The sequence below is a fragment of the Vigna unguiculata genome, chromosome 5 (assembly GCF_004118075.2).
Source record: "Vigna unguiculata cultivar IT97K-499-35 chromosome 5, ASM411807v1, whole genome shotgun sequence".
In the NCBI taxonomy this organism is placed as follows: Eukaryota; Viridiplantae; Streptophyta; class Magnoliopsida; order Fabales; family Fabaceae; genus Vigna; species Vigna unguiculata.
In genome coordinates, this window is record NC_040283.1 from 4627580 (window position 1) to 4639957 (window position 12378).

Consider the following 12378-nt stretch of genomic DNA (forward strand, 5'->3'; position numbering starts at 1 on the left):
TTGCACTCCATCAATTTTTTTCTTCACCCACTAAAAACCTTCCGAAAAGTGTTTTCCATAAAAGTGGAGGACATTTATTGGAATTTCTTTTTGGAAAAATAAATTCCGTGATGGGGTGCAGGAGGAAAGTGAAGAGGTGCGATAAGTAATTGCGAAAATTTAATGTGAAGATGGTTACATTGACCGTGTAAGTCACCATTGACTCTTGATACGCGTTGCTCAAGTCTTCTCCGAAAAAACGAGGAAAGAGATTCCATTAAACACAAAATGTCTTTTTTCCTTTTTCTAACCTTGTGTGGTTTCACGACTTTGCAAGGACTCGAAGACTTTGACTTCTTCTTCTTCTTTACCCCATTTTTGTTAAATAAAAATGACACAGAAATGCAACAAAGAACCAACACCATTGGCTATTGCTACGTCAAATTGGCCCTCTACACCACATTCTCAACCCTAATTACCCTTCAACCGTCCACATCATTAACACTAAACACCACGCCAAAGAACCATCACAACAACACAAATCTATGAAATTATCAAACTTGAAAATAAACATAGTTCATCTCTAATTAATCTTAGTTTTTCACTAATTGTTATCAAGTGATTTTAGTCTTATTGATTCAAATAATTCAATATTGTAAGTATCCTATTTTGGTATTATATTTTATAATTATGATACAAGTAAAAATTAATACTATGATAATTTTGATAGATTTATTTAAGGAGAAAGTCATGAAAGACATAATAGTAAATGAGACATGAGTCAGATTTGTATAAAATATTTATAGAGCTTATAATTTTAAATCTTAACCTAATCAATTAAAATTTTAGAATTAAAGAAACTCAAATCACATGTTTATCTTATGTTGAGATAAAATTATATTGGAAGTTTTACACTAATTAAAAATAATACAATTTAAAATTATATAAATAGGTGGAAATCTTATTTTATACATCAATTTTATAAGATTGAGTTAAATTTAAAGTTTCGCACTTCTTTATAAATTGTCAAGTTATAATGTATAAGGAGGAAAAGAAAAGAAGGTTAAGCATTTAATTTAATGGGGACAATAAATCTACTTTAGTCCTCTACTTTAGAATGTGGCATTTAAGTAATTACGATGAGATGAGGAGGGCAAAGAAGTGCATTGGTCCTCTATAAGTAAACTCCACTCTGCAACTGGAAGTAAGCAGTGACAGAAAGCAAATATTTGCTTATTCCGCAGATGGCGGAAAATTCTTCAACCGAGCTCAACAAGTTTCTGTTTTTTTGTTTGTTGCTTATACAAGTTGCAGTTTCTGAAATTATATTTGAAGAACGCTTTGAGGGTATTCCTATTTTCTTCTCTGTTCTTCTTTTTTATGCTTACTGCATGTGTGTGTGTTTCAATTGTTACCATATGTGGGTAGGTAGTTGGTTTTTTGTTTTTGTGAATAGTTAGTTAATTGGTAGTTAAATTGATGATGATTCATCGTATATTTATATTTACTCTACTAGTCCACGTGTATTTATATATATATTTAGTATGGTCAATGGGTAATCAATTTTTCTTATTTAGTAAATTTTAACTTCTTAGATCACTCTTCTCCACCAATGATTTCCAAAACCAACTTCCATAACGAGTGTTCCTTGTTTGTGTATGAAGAAAGCACCAGACAAAACTGTGTTGGATTTGTTTCATGTTTTCATTTCCAACTCATAATTTTTAACTGATAACTACACCGAGTGTCACCTGTTTTTTCACTTTTGTCTTTTGCTTTTCACAACTTTGTGTAGCTTCTTTATTCACAAAGGCAGATGAAATAAAGTGATGCAGAAGGCATCATTAATTGAAATGAAAAACTAAAAACTAAAAAACAGACCAAACAACACCTACCAGATTAAAGGGTTTGTACTTATTGTTTGTGTTTTTGTCGGAGATTTCACGTCGACTATAAATAAGACGATTTGATAGTAGATAGTAGATAAGTGAGTGCAGAACTCACTTTACAAGCTGGTTTTGTAGCATTGCGTTAAGTTTAAATTTCACTTCTTTGTATGTTTTTCGATATGAATATATGATATGAGTGTTATAACATGCTGGTTTTTGTGAAGATGGATGGCGAAATCGGTGGGTAAAATCAGACTGGAAAAGCAGTGAGGGTAAAGCAGGTTCTTTCAAGCACACAGCTGGGCAATGGCATGGTGATCCAGATGATAAAGGTACTTTTAGATTTATTATAACTTCAATAGCTTTTGCTGCATATGAATGTGAAACAAATTATCGTAAGTTTTGATTTGTAGGTTTTAGCAACACATGAACATTTGCTTTTATATTGTTTGCTTTCTTAATATGTCCAAAATGGTAGTAACAGGAATTTGGTTTGTCTTGTAACTTGTTACCATTTTATGGAATATTGTAGGTATTCAAACATCCAGTGATGCCAAACATTTTGCCATCTCTGCTAAAATACCAGAATTCACCAACAAAAACAGAACATTGGTCCTTCAGTATTCTGTAAGATTTGAGCAAGAGATTGAGTGTGGCGGAGGTTACATCAAGCTTCTCTCTGGATTTGTTAATCAAAAGAAGTTTGGTGGGGATACACCTTATATGTATGTTCCTTATTCCATGTTTTACACTTTGTTTTTGCTTCTTGGTTTTTATGTCAAATGAACAAACAGTAAATCTGCAACCTAAATAAGTTAACTTTTTTAATGATAACAAAAATTGCAGAATGATAGCTGACACATTTTCTATAGTTTAATGTTTGGACCAGATTTATGTGGCACTGATACAAAGAAACTCCATGTGATACTCTCCTACCACGGTCAAAACTACCCCATAAAGAAGGACCTGCAGTGTGAAACTGACAAGTTAACTCATTTCTACACATTCATTCTGAGGCCAGATGCCACATACAGTGTCCTGGTTGATAATAGAGAGAGAGATTCTGGAAGCATGTATACAGATTGGGATATTCTTCCTCCAAGAAAAATCAAAGATGTCAAGGCCAAAAAGGTTTCCATTTTTAGCTGTTTTATTCAGTTGTAACTTCAAATGTTGTCCTTTACCATATTCTGATGTTTTTGGTCTTCTACATATAATAACAATGTTATCACTCGGTTTAGATTTCCTGTTTTGCCGTAAAGAGAATCATGTTATTCCTCTTTCTTGTTTCTAAAATTAAAACATCTTCCAAATTGCAGCCTGCAGACTGGGAAGAAAAAGAATACATTGAAGACCCTGATGATTTCAAACCTGAGGTATTCAAAAGCTCTAACATTTCTGTAAAGGAATTTTGTGCGGGTTAACCTTCTCGTAACAATGGTATCAGAGCCTTCTAACAAACCCAATGTCTCCGGTTCAAACCTTTGGAAAATTCCTAAACATTTTCCCTAATGATAATAGAACAAGAAGTTGGTGGTTTTGATCCATGAGATGAAAAGCTCATTTATTTGGTTATTGCTATTGCAGGGATATGATTCAATCCCAAGACAAATTCCTGACCCAAATGCTAAAGAGGTTAGTGTTAGTTCCTTGCTTTTCTGGCTTGGTTGATTATTGGTTTTCTGATGTGATGATTTCTCAATAGAAAATGAGTTTTTCTTATAATCTCATACAATTTTTTTACCTTTTAATTAGCCTGAAAACTGGGATGAAGAAGCAGATGGGAAATGGAAACCACCACAGATACCGAATCCAGCATACAAAGGACCATGGAAAAGAAAGGTTTGTTCATCAAGTTTGGCTTTTTCAGCTTTCTTTCACAGTCCATTCTCTCTAATTTGCAACCTCTATGCTGACAGAAAATCAAGAACCCTAACTACAAAGGGAAATGGAAAACTCCATGGATAGATAATCCAGGTATGTTCAAATGTAAATCTTGGTTCTCTGTGATAATCTTTTATACTTTTATGCTTAGACTTCATTTTTTTCCCTTTTTCAGAGTTTATAGATGACCCAGATCTCTATGTGCTTAAGCCTATCCAGTATGTGGGAATTGAAGTATGGCAGGTATGAAGAATGTAAATTTCCAAATTTGGTGTTGTTTTGTTATACTTAATATAGAACTCTCTCTCTCTCTCTCTCCCTCTCCATGAAGTGCAATGCGGTTAGTATAATCCAAATACTCTGTTTCAGGTTAAAGGAGGTTCAGTTTTTGACAACGTTTTGATATGTGATGATCCTGATTATGCAAAACAAGTTGTTGAGGAAGTGTTTGCCAACAGGGAGGTGAGTTTCCCACTTGCATGTGATTTAGCTCAATCTCCAACTACTAGGTGGAACTTATTAGGTTACATATTAAATAACATCTAATACTTTTTCTCCATATATAAGCACTGGTTAAGTATATTATTTATGTTAACTTTGTATTGCATTGTGGGTTTTCTTTCCAACAAATGTACATTTTCTTGGTGAAATACATTGTGTTTTCTCACAAGATACATTTTAAGATGACCCTTGATTTTTGGCAATCTCAGATTGAAAAGGAAGGTTTTGAGGAAGCAGAGAAAGTGAGAAAAGCCAGAGAAGAGGAGGTACAATTTGAGTTCCATCATCTATATTTGGTGAACCAGGTTGCTTGGTTTTTTTTTTTTCCAGGATCCTAACTCATTTTTTTCTGCAGGAGGCTCAAAGAGCAAGAGAAGAAGGTGAAAGGCGTAGAAAAGAGAGAGGTCATGATCGTAGATACCGGGACAGATACAGAGACAGATACAGAAGGGTATGTATAATACACGAACGAATACATTCATTATTTATGCTTTTCCTTTTTTAATGAATCTTCGATCCCTTTTGAGGACAAAACAAATGGCATAGATTCTAGTTTGGAACAAAACTCAGTACTAGAACAGTGGTAAATAGTATTCTCTCCATGATGTTCTTTTTTCAAAGAAAAAGAGTTATTTTCATGGTTATGTATGTTTTAGGTTTAGATGCTGATTTTCCTTGTACTTTCTGTTTTCCCTTGTTTTGCAACAAACAATGACAAACTTTTCTTACACTTTGTTGTTTTCCTCTGTCCAGCATCGCCATTACGACGATTATCATGTAAGTTGCATTTTTTTTTTCTCTTAAGTTAGTGTCTCTAAATTTTAGATTCATTGAAATGTCATAACAATGATTACAATACATCAATTAAAAAATTAAACTTGAGAAAAAAGTTGTCTTTGTGGAATGAGTGTGATTGATTTGCCATCTGTTTTTGATCTGCAGGACGAGCTTTGATGGGATAAAACTTCATCTCACTGGTGTGGTTGAGAAGAATATTGAGCTTGTTATGGGTTATAGTTACATTGGTAGTGATGGTATATTCCATCTCATTTTAATTTCCAAGGGAAACTTTTGAATAAAAATATTGTATTTGTCGCATATCAATGTAATATTTTGGTCTTGTCTTCTTTCACTTGTCATGCATTTACTTTATATATTGGGAACCGAAGCCCATTTTGTTACTGATATGAATGAAGCTCAACATAACCCAGAAAAAGTAAAACTTATAAAAGGGGAGAGAGTTTGAGAGATTAATGTATTTCGAATTGTCAAATATATGATATACATATGAAGAGTAGAATATAGATAAAAAGAACCAATATTGTTATTAACTCAGCCAAGTCATTTACAATGCATAAATAACTGTGAAGCTTAGAACTTTTGCAATCTTAAAATAAAATAGAAAAGATTGTGAGAAATGGTTATCATGCTTGGGGTTATTGAAACTCTATTTCTTGTATAATTTAATTTAGAACAAATATATTGTAACTGCAACGGGCTTTTACATAGGAATCACATTTTTGTAAAGAAAAAAGAAAGGAAAGAAAGCAAGAAAATTTCTCGTTGCTCAATGCTCCTTTAGCAACCTTGCTAGGATCACCTGTGCTGCTTTTAGTTAATATTTGTAAATTAAGTAAAAGTAAATTAAATAAAGGAACCGCAAACATACCTTATAATATTTGCAGATAGGAGAGACAAAAATAAATATATTTTTATGAGATAAATTAATTTATGAAAGTTCTCTCATTTAAAATTAGTTTTTTAACTTTGAATCAGTTAATTTTAAATTATAAAAAAAGTATTTTATTTTGTCTTCTTCCGTTACATTTAGATAAATCTGTCGAAGAGATTCAAAATATTTGACAATACATTTAGGAATACACGAGTTATTAAATGCAGAAATAGTCATGAAGATCTGCAAGGACAAGTTGAAAGGTTACACGCGATAAATCACCCAAGCATTGATAATGGAATATTTAGGTATATAATTTCTATAGGCTCCATTCGATATAAATTTTCCCTTTCAAACAAGCAGTAGCAGATAAAAAAAAAAGTTTAAGGGAAAAAAGAAATATAAAGGGCTCGATACAATTTCTATTCATTCTTCGTTAATATGTTCTTATGATAAAATGTCATTCATTACCTCAAATTAGGAGTTGATGTAGATGAAATAGGTAAGTTTTATTTTCTATAAAGCTCATCTTAGATATCACTATCTACTTTTACATCTCAAATAGATTAACACTCTAAAGTACATCTATCATTTGCAGATAAGTTTTATTTTTAATTACAATGAATTCAATAAAAAAATGTTTAATTTGCTACCATGGTATTAAACTGGGGAACGAGGATAATAAAGCTGTAATGTCTTTCATATTCATGAATCGTCTGGTTTTAGCATAGAAAATAGTTGGTACCTTTCAGCAATGAAGCGCCCAACTCTATATAAGTTGGTTATCTGTATTCAGTGAATTCAAATACCTTGATAGGAAATTCCTTGTTATCGCGGCCATAAACAAATTGACGTGAATTCCACAAACTTATAATGGGCACAAATGGTCCCAGAAACATCACACAATATCAAGGGAACCAAAGTGATATTCGTGTCAAAATTTCAATATATAACAATAATTAGTCAATCTAAATTGGAAAACTTAAAACGTCGCTGTTTCAATGTTTACAAGCAAATCGTATTAAAATTTCTTTTCATATGGGCACAAAGCTTTTAAATATGCAATTAAAATGATTAAAAAATTCTACATAAAGGGTCAGCCTAAGATTCCATTCACGGCCAATATCCTCAAATAACGCTTTCCGAGAAAGAGGAAGCTAACTTATCATCTTCTACGCACAGCACCAGAACTTGGTCCACGCTGTACTGCAGATCCTGGCTGCTGCTGTGCTGGAGCACCAGGTTGCCCACCAGGTTGGTCTTCTGGCATATTCATAGCTTGAGTAACGGCATTCATTACTATGAGTCCAAGAGGGATCAGGTACATCCACTGGTATCAAGAAACATTTCGGATGAAAAATATTAATTCAGAAATACATACATTTATAGTTTATTTCGGGAAAAAAAAACAAGTTATGGGATTAAAGATCATGCCAGCTTGTATACTCACATATTTAGCCCAAAAGGACCTCTCTATTGGCTTTACACCCTCGCCGTCTCCTTCCTCCCCACCAAGAGCATCTTCAGCAAATATTGGAGTTCTGCGGAAGCAAAAGTATTTGTAGAATTAAGAACACAGGCAGCACAGTAGTTAAAACATGTCAAAATGATGATGGATGCAGAAGCTACTTCTTGTATGATTTTAAAAAGCCAAAAGCAAGAGATTCAACCTTCCTTTTTCCCTAGCATATTAATTTTAATCTTCATCAACGAACTTGAGACAAATTCACGGAAACATTTGGTTGGGAAATCTACTTTCCCTTTCTGATTTCCCATTTTTGTTTTTATTCCATTGTGATACTTCAGGAAACATGCTTACATTGGAAACAACTATTTTTTGTTTTTTTTTTGAAAAGTGGACATGAATTCAGAAAACAGTTCAGAACAAGGAGAAATTTAATTATTTTCAGTGTAGTTGTATTTTATACAATGAGCATATGAGAAATGTTAGTCACATACTCTCTCTAGGACACTCTTTAAGAGAATGGATATATAGTTAATGATGTGATTACAGACTAAATACAAGTAAATAATTGTATACTTCTACGTTATTCTTGCAAAGTGCTATTTTGCGGAAAGATCAGTGAATAAAGAAAGGAGTGTGAAACTTGAGGAAGAATACGTTGATAAAGACAGACAATCAAGGTATAGTGCGCGTAAAAAGACGAGAAATTGAATACCCGAATACTTGCGGTGCAAAAATAGCCATGAAACAATAGTTAAAAGTCCTTGTCCCTCGATAATAGAATCAGCAAAACGACCACAAAAAGACTCCGAACCAGAGGTCGAATTATTAACAAGGAAAAGACACCACCGTGGTAGAATATAGGAGGAAAAAGGGTGACAATTTTCAAGATTTCAAGTATCAATTTGAAATTAACTAAATTTAAGCATTACTATTTGGAAGGGGAAAAAAAGGAAATGTCAGTACAAGAGTACATGGAACATTGAGAAAAGACCTTTAGTTTCAGAAGTGTGAACTCAAATTTAATACAAGAGGCTCATATTCACTGAAAAATTCATCGAAGTAGACTTTCTTATATACCAGTGATTGATATATTACAAAACCTAACACTATGCCTCATTAAAATCTCTTTTCAAGAAGAAACATAGAAAGACATAGAAAGAGAAGAGAAAAGAACGTATTTGCTACTTTTTAATACTGCTGCTGCTACTACCTTAGCAGCCATGAGCTAGGAACACTGTATATGCTCCTTTTCAACTACTATCTGTATATTGATGAAAAGCTATTGATATCTTATAATAAGTGAAAAAAATTAACAATTAAGAGACGAAGATATACCTTGGTGCCTGTTCACTGTTCTTTAGAACTGTGTGAGACTTGAAAGACCACTTTGCAGGCTAAAGCAAAAAATAAAAAGAAATACATAATATTAGCATGTGCAGTATAAAATCAGGCAATAGACATTAATTTTAAGTTTGCACTGGCTTATAAATTGATTTGAAAACGTGCACAATGGGGTTTTTGCACTCCTGATAACTACTCTCAAGAACAAGGACAAGTTGTGGGATGATATGTTCACAAATCAACCAGAACATGCTAATATTGTGAGGTAGATAATGGAATCTTCAGGTCTCGAAAAGCGTAATACATGCTAATTTTACTCGTTCAAATAAGTATGGATCTGGATATAATACATTAACAAGTTAACTGTCTTCTATCTAAATTGGCCCCCAATCAGCTTTGGGATGTAATCACACTTTTACCTTGAAGTGCAACATCATTATAGAAGCTTAACAGATAACTATATACGAAAACAATAAATAAAACCATTGAATAATTATTTATTTATTTATACATAGTATTGACATACACCAATCATACTAGATGTTTAAATAACTACATAATTATATATGCCAAAAAAAAAACACAAGAGATGAATAATTTCTGTATTTATGTCATTATGTGTATGTCAAGGAAGAGATAGCATTAGTGACCCCTGGTACAACAGTCCATACTTTTCAGGAAGTCAACTGTGTGTGTACAACAAGAGGAAGATAAAATAGACCACAACAAAATATGTTGAGAAGTTTTAAAAGGTTTAGCTAAGCTCTCGATGAAAGCCAAGAAATAAGATCAGCTGTAAAATGTATAAGTGACTTACAAGCTTCAGTAGTCTAGGATAAGAGCAAGATCCTGGGGCACCATAATTGACAGCCAGGACATTAACACCTTCCTGAAACAGAAAAACTAAAGTGAGTCTCGATGAATTAAAAAGAGATAAATGTGAAGATAGATATGTAAGAAAACCTATACAACAAAAGTTCAGTTTTGTCTCCTGGTTGAAGTATTCTACACTATAGCGTAGGGAATACCACCCATAGTCCCATGGTTTCTAGTTTTTTTCCATCTAGACAAAATGTGCAGAGGAAAATACTAATATGTACCCTTAAGGCACTTGCTGAGGAATAAAAAGTATAAAGTCAAAAATGAAAAGTAAACAACATAATGGATCAAATATTGTTTCCAAAGCGAGCAAAAGAGTTCTAGTTGGGTCAAGCGGGTTTCAAATTTGTACCTAACAGTAAAGATTTGTGGTGGTGAGAATAAAGTGTTCACGAGAAGGATATTTCTACAAAGTACTCAAAAGCTAGCATGAATTGTGTTTTACCACTAGAGAGGATCAAAATTGTGTTTTTATTGTAGAATCTAAGAATTTTAAGTGAAGTAAGCACAAAAGAAGATGGACAACAGTATAGATAGATAGTTAAGTGAACCTCAAGAGAAACCATTAAAAAGAATTTACTCTAAATGGACTTTATTTAAATTTTGGATTAGATGAAACATACAGGGTTACTTGTTACATGTAGCTTAATTGGCATAACGAGGCAAGAGTAGGTAGATCTTATTGTTGTTATATAACAAATTCATTTGTAATCCACATTCCTAAAATTATTCACAGAAAAACTGAAGTAAAGCATGTCATTATTTGCTTGTGAACATATAACCCATCCTATTCTACATATCTTTCTACAGACTAGATCACCCAAATCGACATCATAAGTCTTCCAATATTTTTCCCCATTTCCAGAAGACAGTTGAGTCTAATTATCAAGTGACACAATGTATCAGAATTTGAACTCAGTGGAGAAATTATCTTTGAAAATACAACACTACAGACAGATGCAGCTTAAAGAGCATACTTTAATATAATAAGGAAAATTACCATGTGTATTACAAAATGCTCCTCCAATCCATCCCCTGGAAGACATCGCTGAATTCAGAAAGGCAAAAACTGTTAGTTCTACTTGGAAAAGGAAAAACAATTAGTTCTAATTGGAGTCCACCGCTCAAAAAATCACCACCACACCAAATAGAGGAGCCACAGCCACTAAAACGGATCAATGCAATGAAAGTATAACAAGGACTAAAGCTTTCGACAGACATTCTTAAATGAAAAAGAGTACCAGCAAAAACAAGAAAGAGAGAGAGAATGAAAAAAACCATCCTTCATAAATATCACAAGATAAGTGCAGAAAAAAACATGCCAGGTATTATTGGAACAAGGCTGCTAACTACCACAGTACAGTACCACCCTTACTTACAGCACCAAAACAATGCAAGAAAAAGAACAAACAAACCAAGGACCTAAAAGTAACACTCCTCAAGCACAAACCAACCATTAAACCATAGTACTAGTGAAAAAGGAACCTCAATTTTTTATTCATACTACCAGTAGACAAGAACTTGATTCATATTCATACTTACTGCCTTCACAGAAGAAATTATATATTCCCGGCCAGGAGGACTCAAAACATTGGACGGCAATCGAATCCTATAGAAATCATCTCCTCGCAACAGTTCCTGTCATAAGAGAAGAATGTTACATCTTTATACAGTGCAAACAAGCCAAAATACAAAAACAGTAACAGGTACAAAAATAGTTCAATGAAAACAAATAATTACTTGAAAACTCTTCTTCTCAACGTCAGTCAAAGGATCACGCTTAAACCGCAGCTTCGTCAGCGTCTATCACAGATCAAAACCGGTTTTCAGCACAACAACACAAATCTCGCATATAATATAACCAGTATAACTGAGTGGAATTGGAAATAACGCCACAGAACATTAGCGAATTTGAATAGAAGCAGATTGGAAGCAAATCGGATATCAACTCTTCAAATCATAATAAGAAGAAGAGGAAAAGAGAGAGGAGAGGGAAGAAACCTGGCCGCCGTGGCTCCAAGTCTTGAGGCGAGCAGAGAAATTGCCAGCGTCGGAGAAATCGGAGTCGCCGAACGCGTGTTGGAGAGTGAACTGGATCTTGGAATCGGAGGCAGACTCCGAAAACCTCTTCCGAGAGGTGGAGGTGGCGGCGGTAGAAGGTGGAAGCGAATCGGAGTGGAAGGAGGAGGAGCGTCCACCTTCGATGCCGAACTCTTCGTCGTCTAGGAGAAGCTCGTCGGATTTAAAACCTAGAGCGCAAGTTAGCAACAGAGTCACCGCCAGAACCCACCGTACGAGTAGCACCCCCATTCTCTCGCCGTCTACTTTCCCAAAGCCCGTGTTAGTGGTATGTGCACGGTGGTCAATAATTGATTTCGTTTTTCTTTTTCTTGACTCCCTCTAGTAGCATGTGAGAAATTTCGATCTTTCTACTAACTTTCATATAATTTAAATTAGGTTAAATTATACTTTTAGTTCCCATTTTCGTAGCAAAATTTGAATTTGATCTCTCAATTATTTTTTATCTCAATTTGGTCCCTATTTTGGAAAATTTGACCCAATCAAGTCCTTTCCGTTAGTGATAGAGTAACCGTGTTAAATGGGTGCCATGTGTCAGCTTCTGGATTTTTTGAATTTTTTTTATTTTTTTTTTAATTTTTTTTTATTTTTTATTAATTTTTTTAAATTTTTTTAAAAAATTAAAATTTTGCCACGTGTCAAGCGGACATCGTGCCACGTGGCAGTGACAGTGCCACGTGGCAGTG

General features: G+C 33.8%; 2 protein-coding genes across 2 annotated transcripts; one reads left to right on the forward strand and one right to left on the reverse strand.

Moving 5' to 3' along the window:
- The first annotated feature begins 1163 nt into the window (after positions 1–1163).
- Positions 1164–5434, forward strand: LOC114186194 (calreticulin-3-like). Its single transcript, XM_028074235.1, has 14 exons — positions 1164–1326; positions 2093–2200; positions 2401–2593; positions 2741–2999; positions 3188–3244; positions 3456–3503; positions 3624–3710; positions 3788–3845; positions 3928–3995; positions 4122–4214; positions 4463–4519; positions 4609–4704; positions 5007–5030; positions 5196–5434. Exons 1-14 carry the CDS (start codon positions 1224–1226, stop codon positions 5205–5207), a joined length of 1263 nt encoding a protein of 420 aa, XP_027930036.1. The 5' UTR covers positions 1164–1223; the 3' UTR covers positions 5208–5434.
- Positions 5435–6833: 1399 nt separating this feature from the next.
- On the reverse strand, positions 6834–12030 carry LOC114186006 (ER membrane protein complex subunit 10). Its single transcript, XM_028073997.1, has 8 exons — positions 11615–12030; positions 11354–11416; positions 11156–11251; positions 10614–10661; positions 9552–9623; positions 8729–8787; positions 7376–7466; positions 6834–7255 (listed from the first exon to the last, which is right to left on the reverse strand). The coding sequence occupies exons 1-8, from the start codon at positions 11921–11923 to the stop codon at positions 7091–7093; spliced, it is 903 nt and encodes a 300-aa protein (XP_027929798.1). The 5' UTR covers positions 11924–12030; the 3' UTR covers positions 6834–7090.
- Between the last annotated feature and the right edge of the window lie 348 nt (positions 12031–12378).

What these genes read in the sequence shown, in the direction of transcription:
- LOC114186006 (XM_028073997.1), bottom strand. Translation starts at nt 11,923, where the DNA reads ATGGGGGTGCTACTCGTACGGTGGGTTCTGGCGGTGACTCTGTTGCTA. An exon ending in TTGAGAAGAAGAGTTTTCAA is followed by an intron (nt 11,252 to 11,353) that starts GTAATTATTTGT and finishes CTCTTATGACAG; the next exon opens with GAACTGTTGCGAGGAGATGA. An exon ending in ATCCTAGACTACTGAAGCTT is followed by an intron (nt 8,788 to 9,551) that starts GTAAGTCACTTA and finishes TTTTTGCTTTAG; the next exon opens with CCTGCAAAGTGGTCTTTCAA.
- LOC114186194 (XM_028074235.1), top strand. Translation starts at nt 1,224, where the DNA reads ATGGCGGAAAATTCTTCAACCGAGCTCAACAAGTTTCTGTTTTTTTGT. An exon ending in TGGTGATCCAGATGATAAAG is followed by an intron (nt 2,201 to 2,400) that starts GTACTTTTAGAT and finishes GGAATATTGTAG; the next exon opens with GTATTCAAACATCCAGTGAT. An exon ending in CTGACCCAAATGCTAAAGAG is followed by an intron (nt 3,504 to 3,623) that starts GTTAGTGTTAGT and finishes CCTTTTAATTAG; the next exon opens with CCTGAAAACTGGGATGAAGA.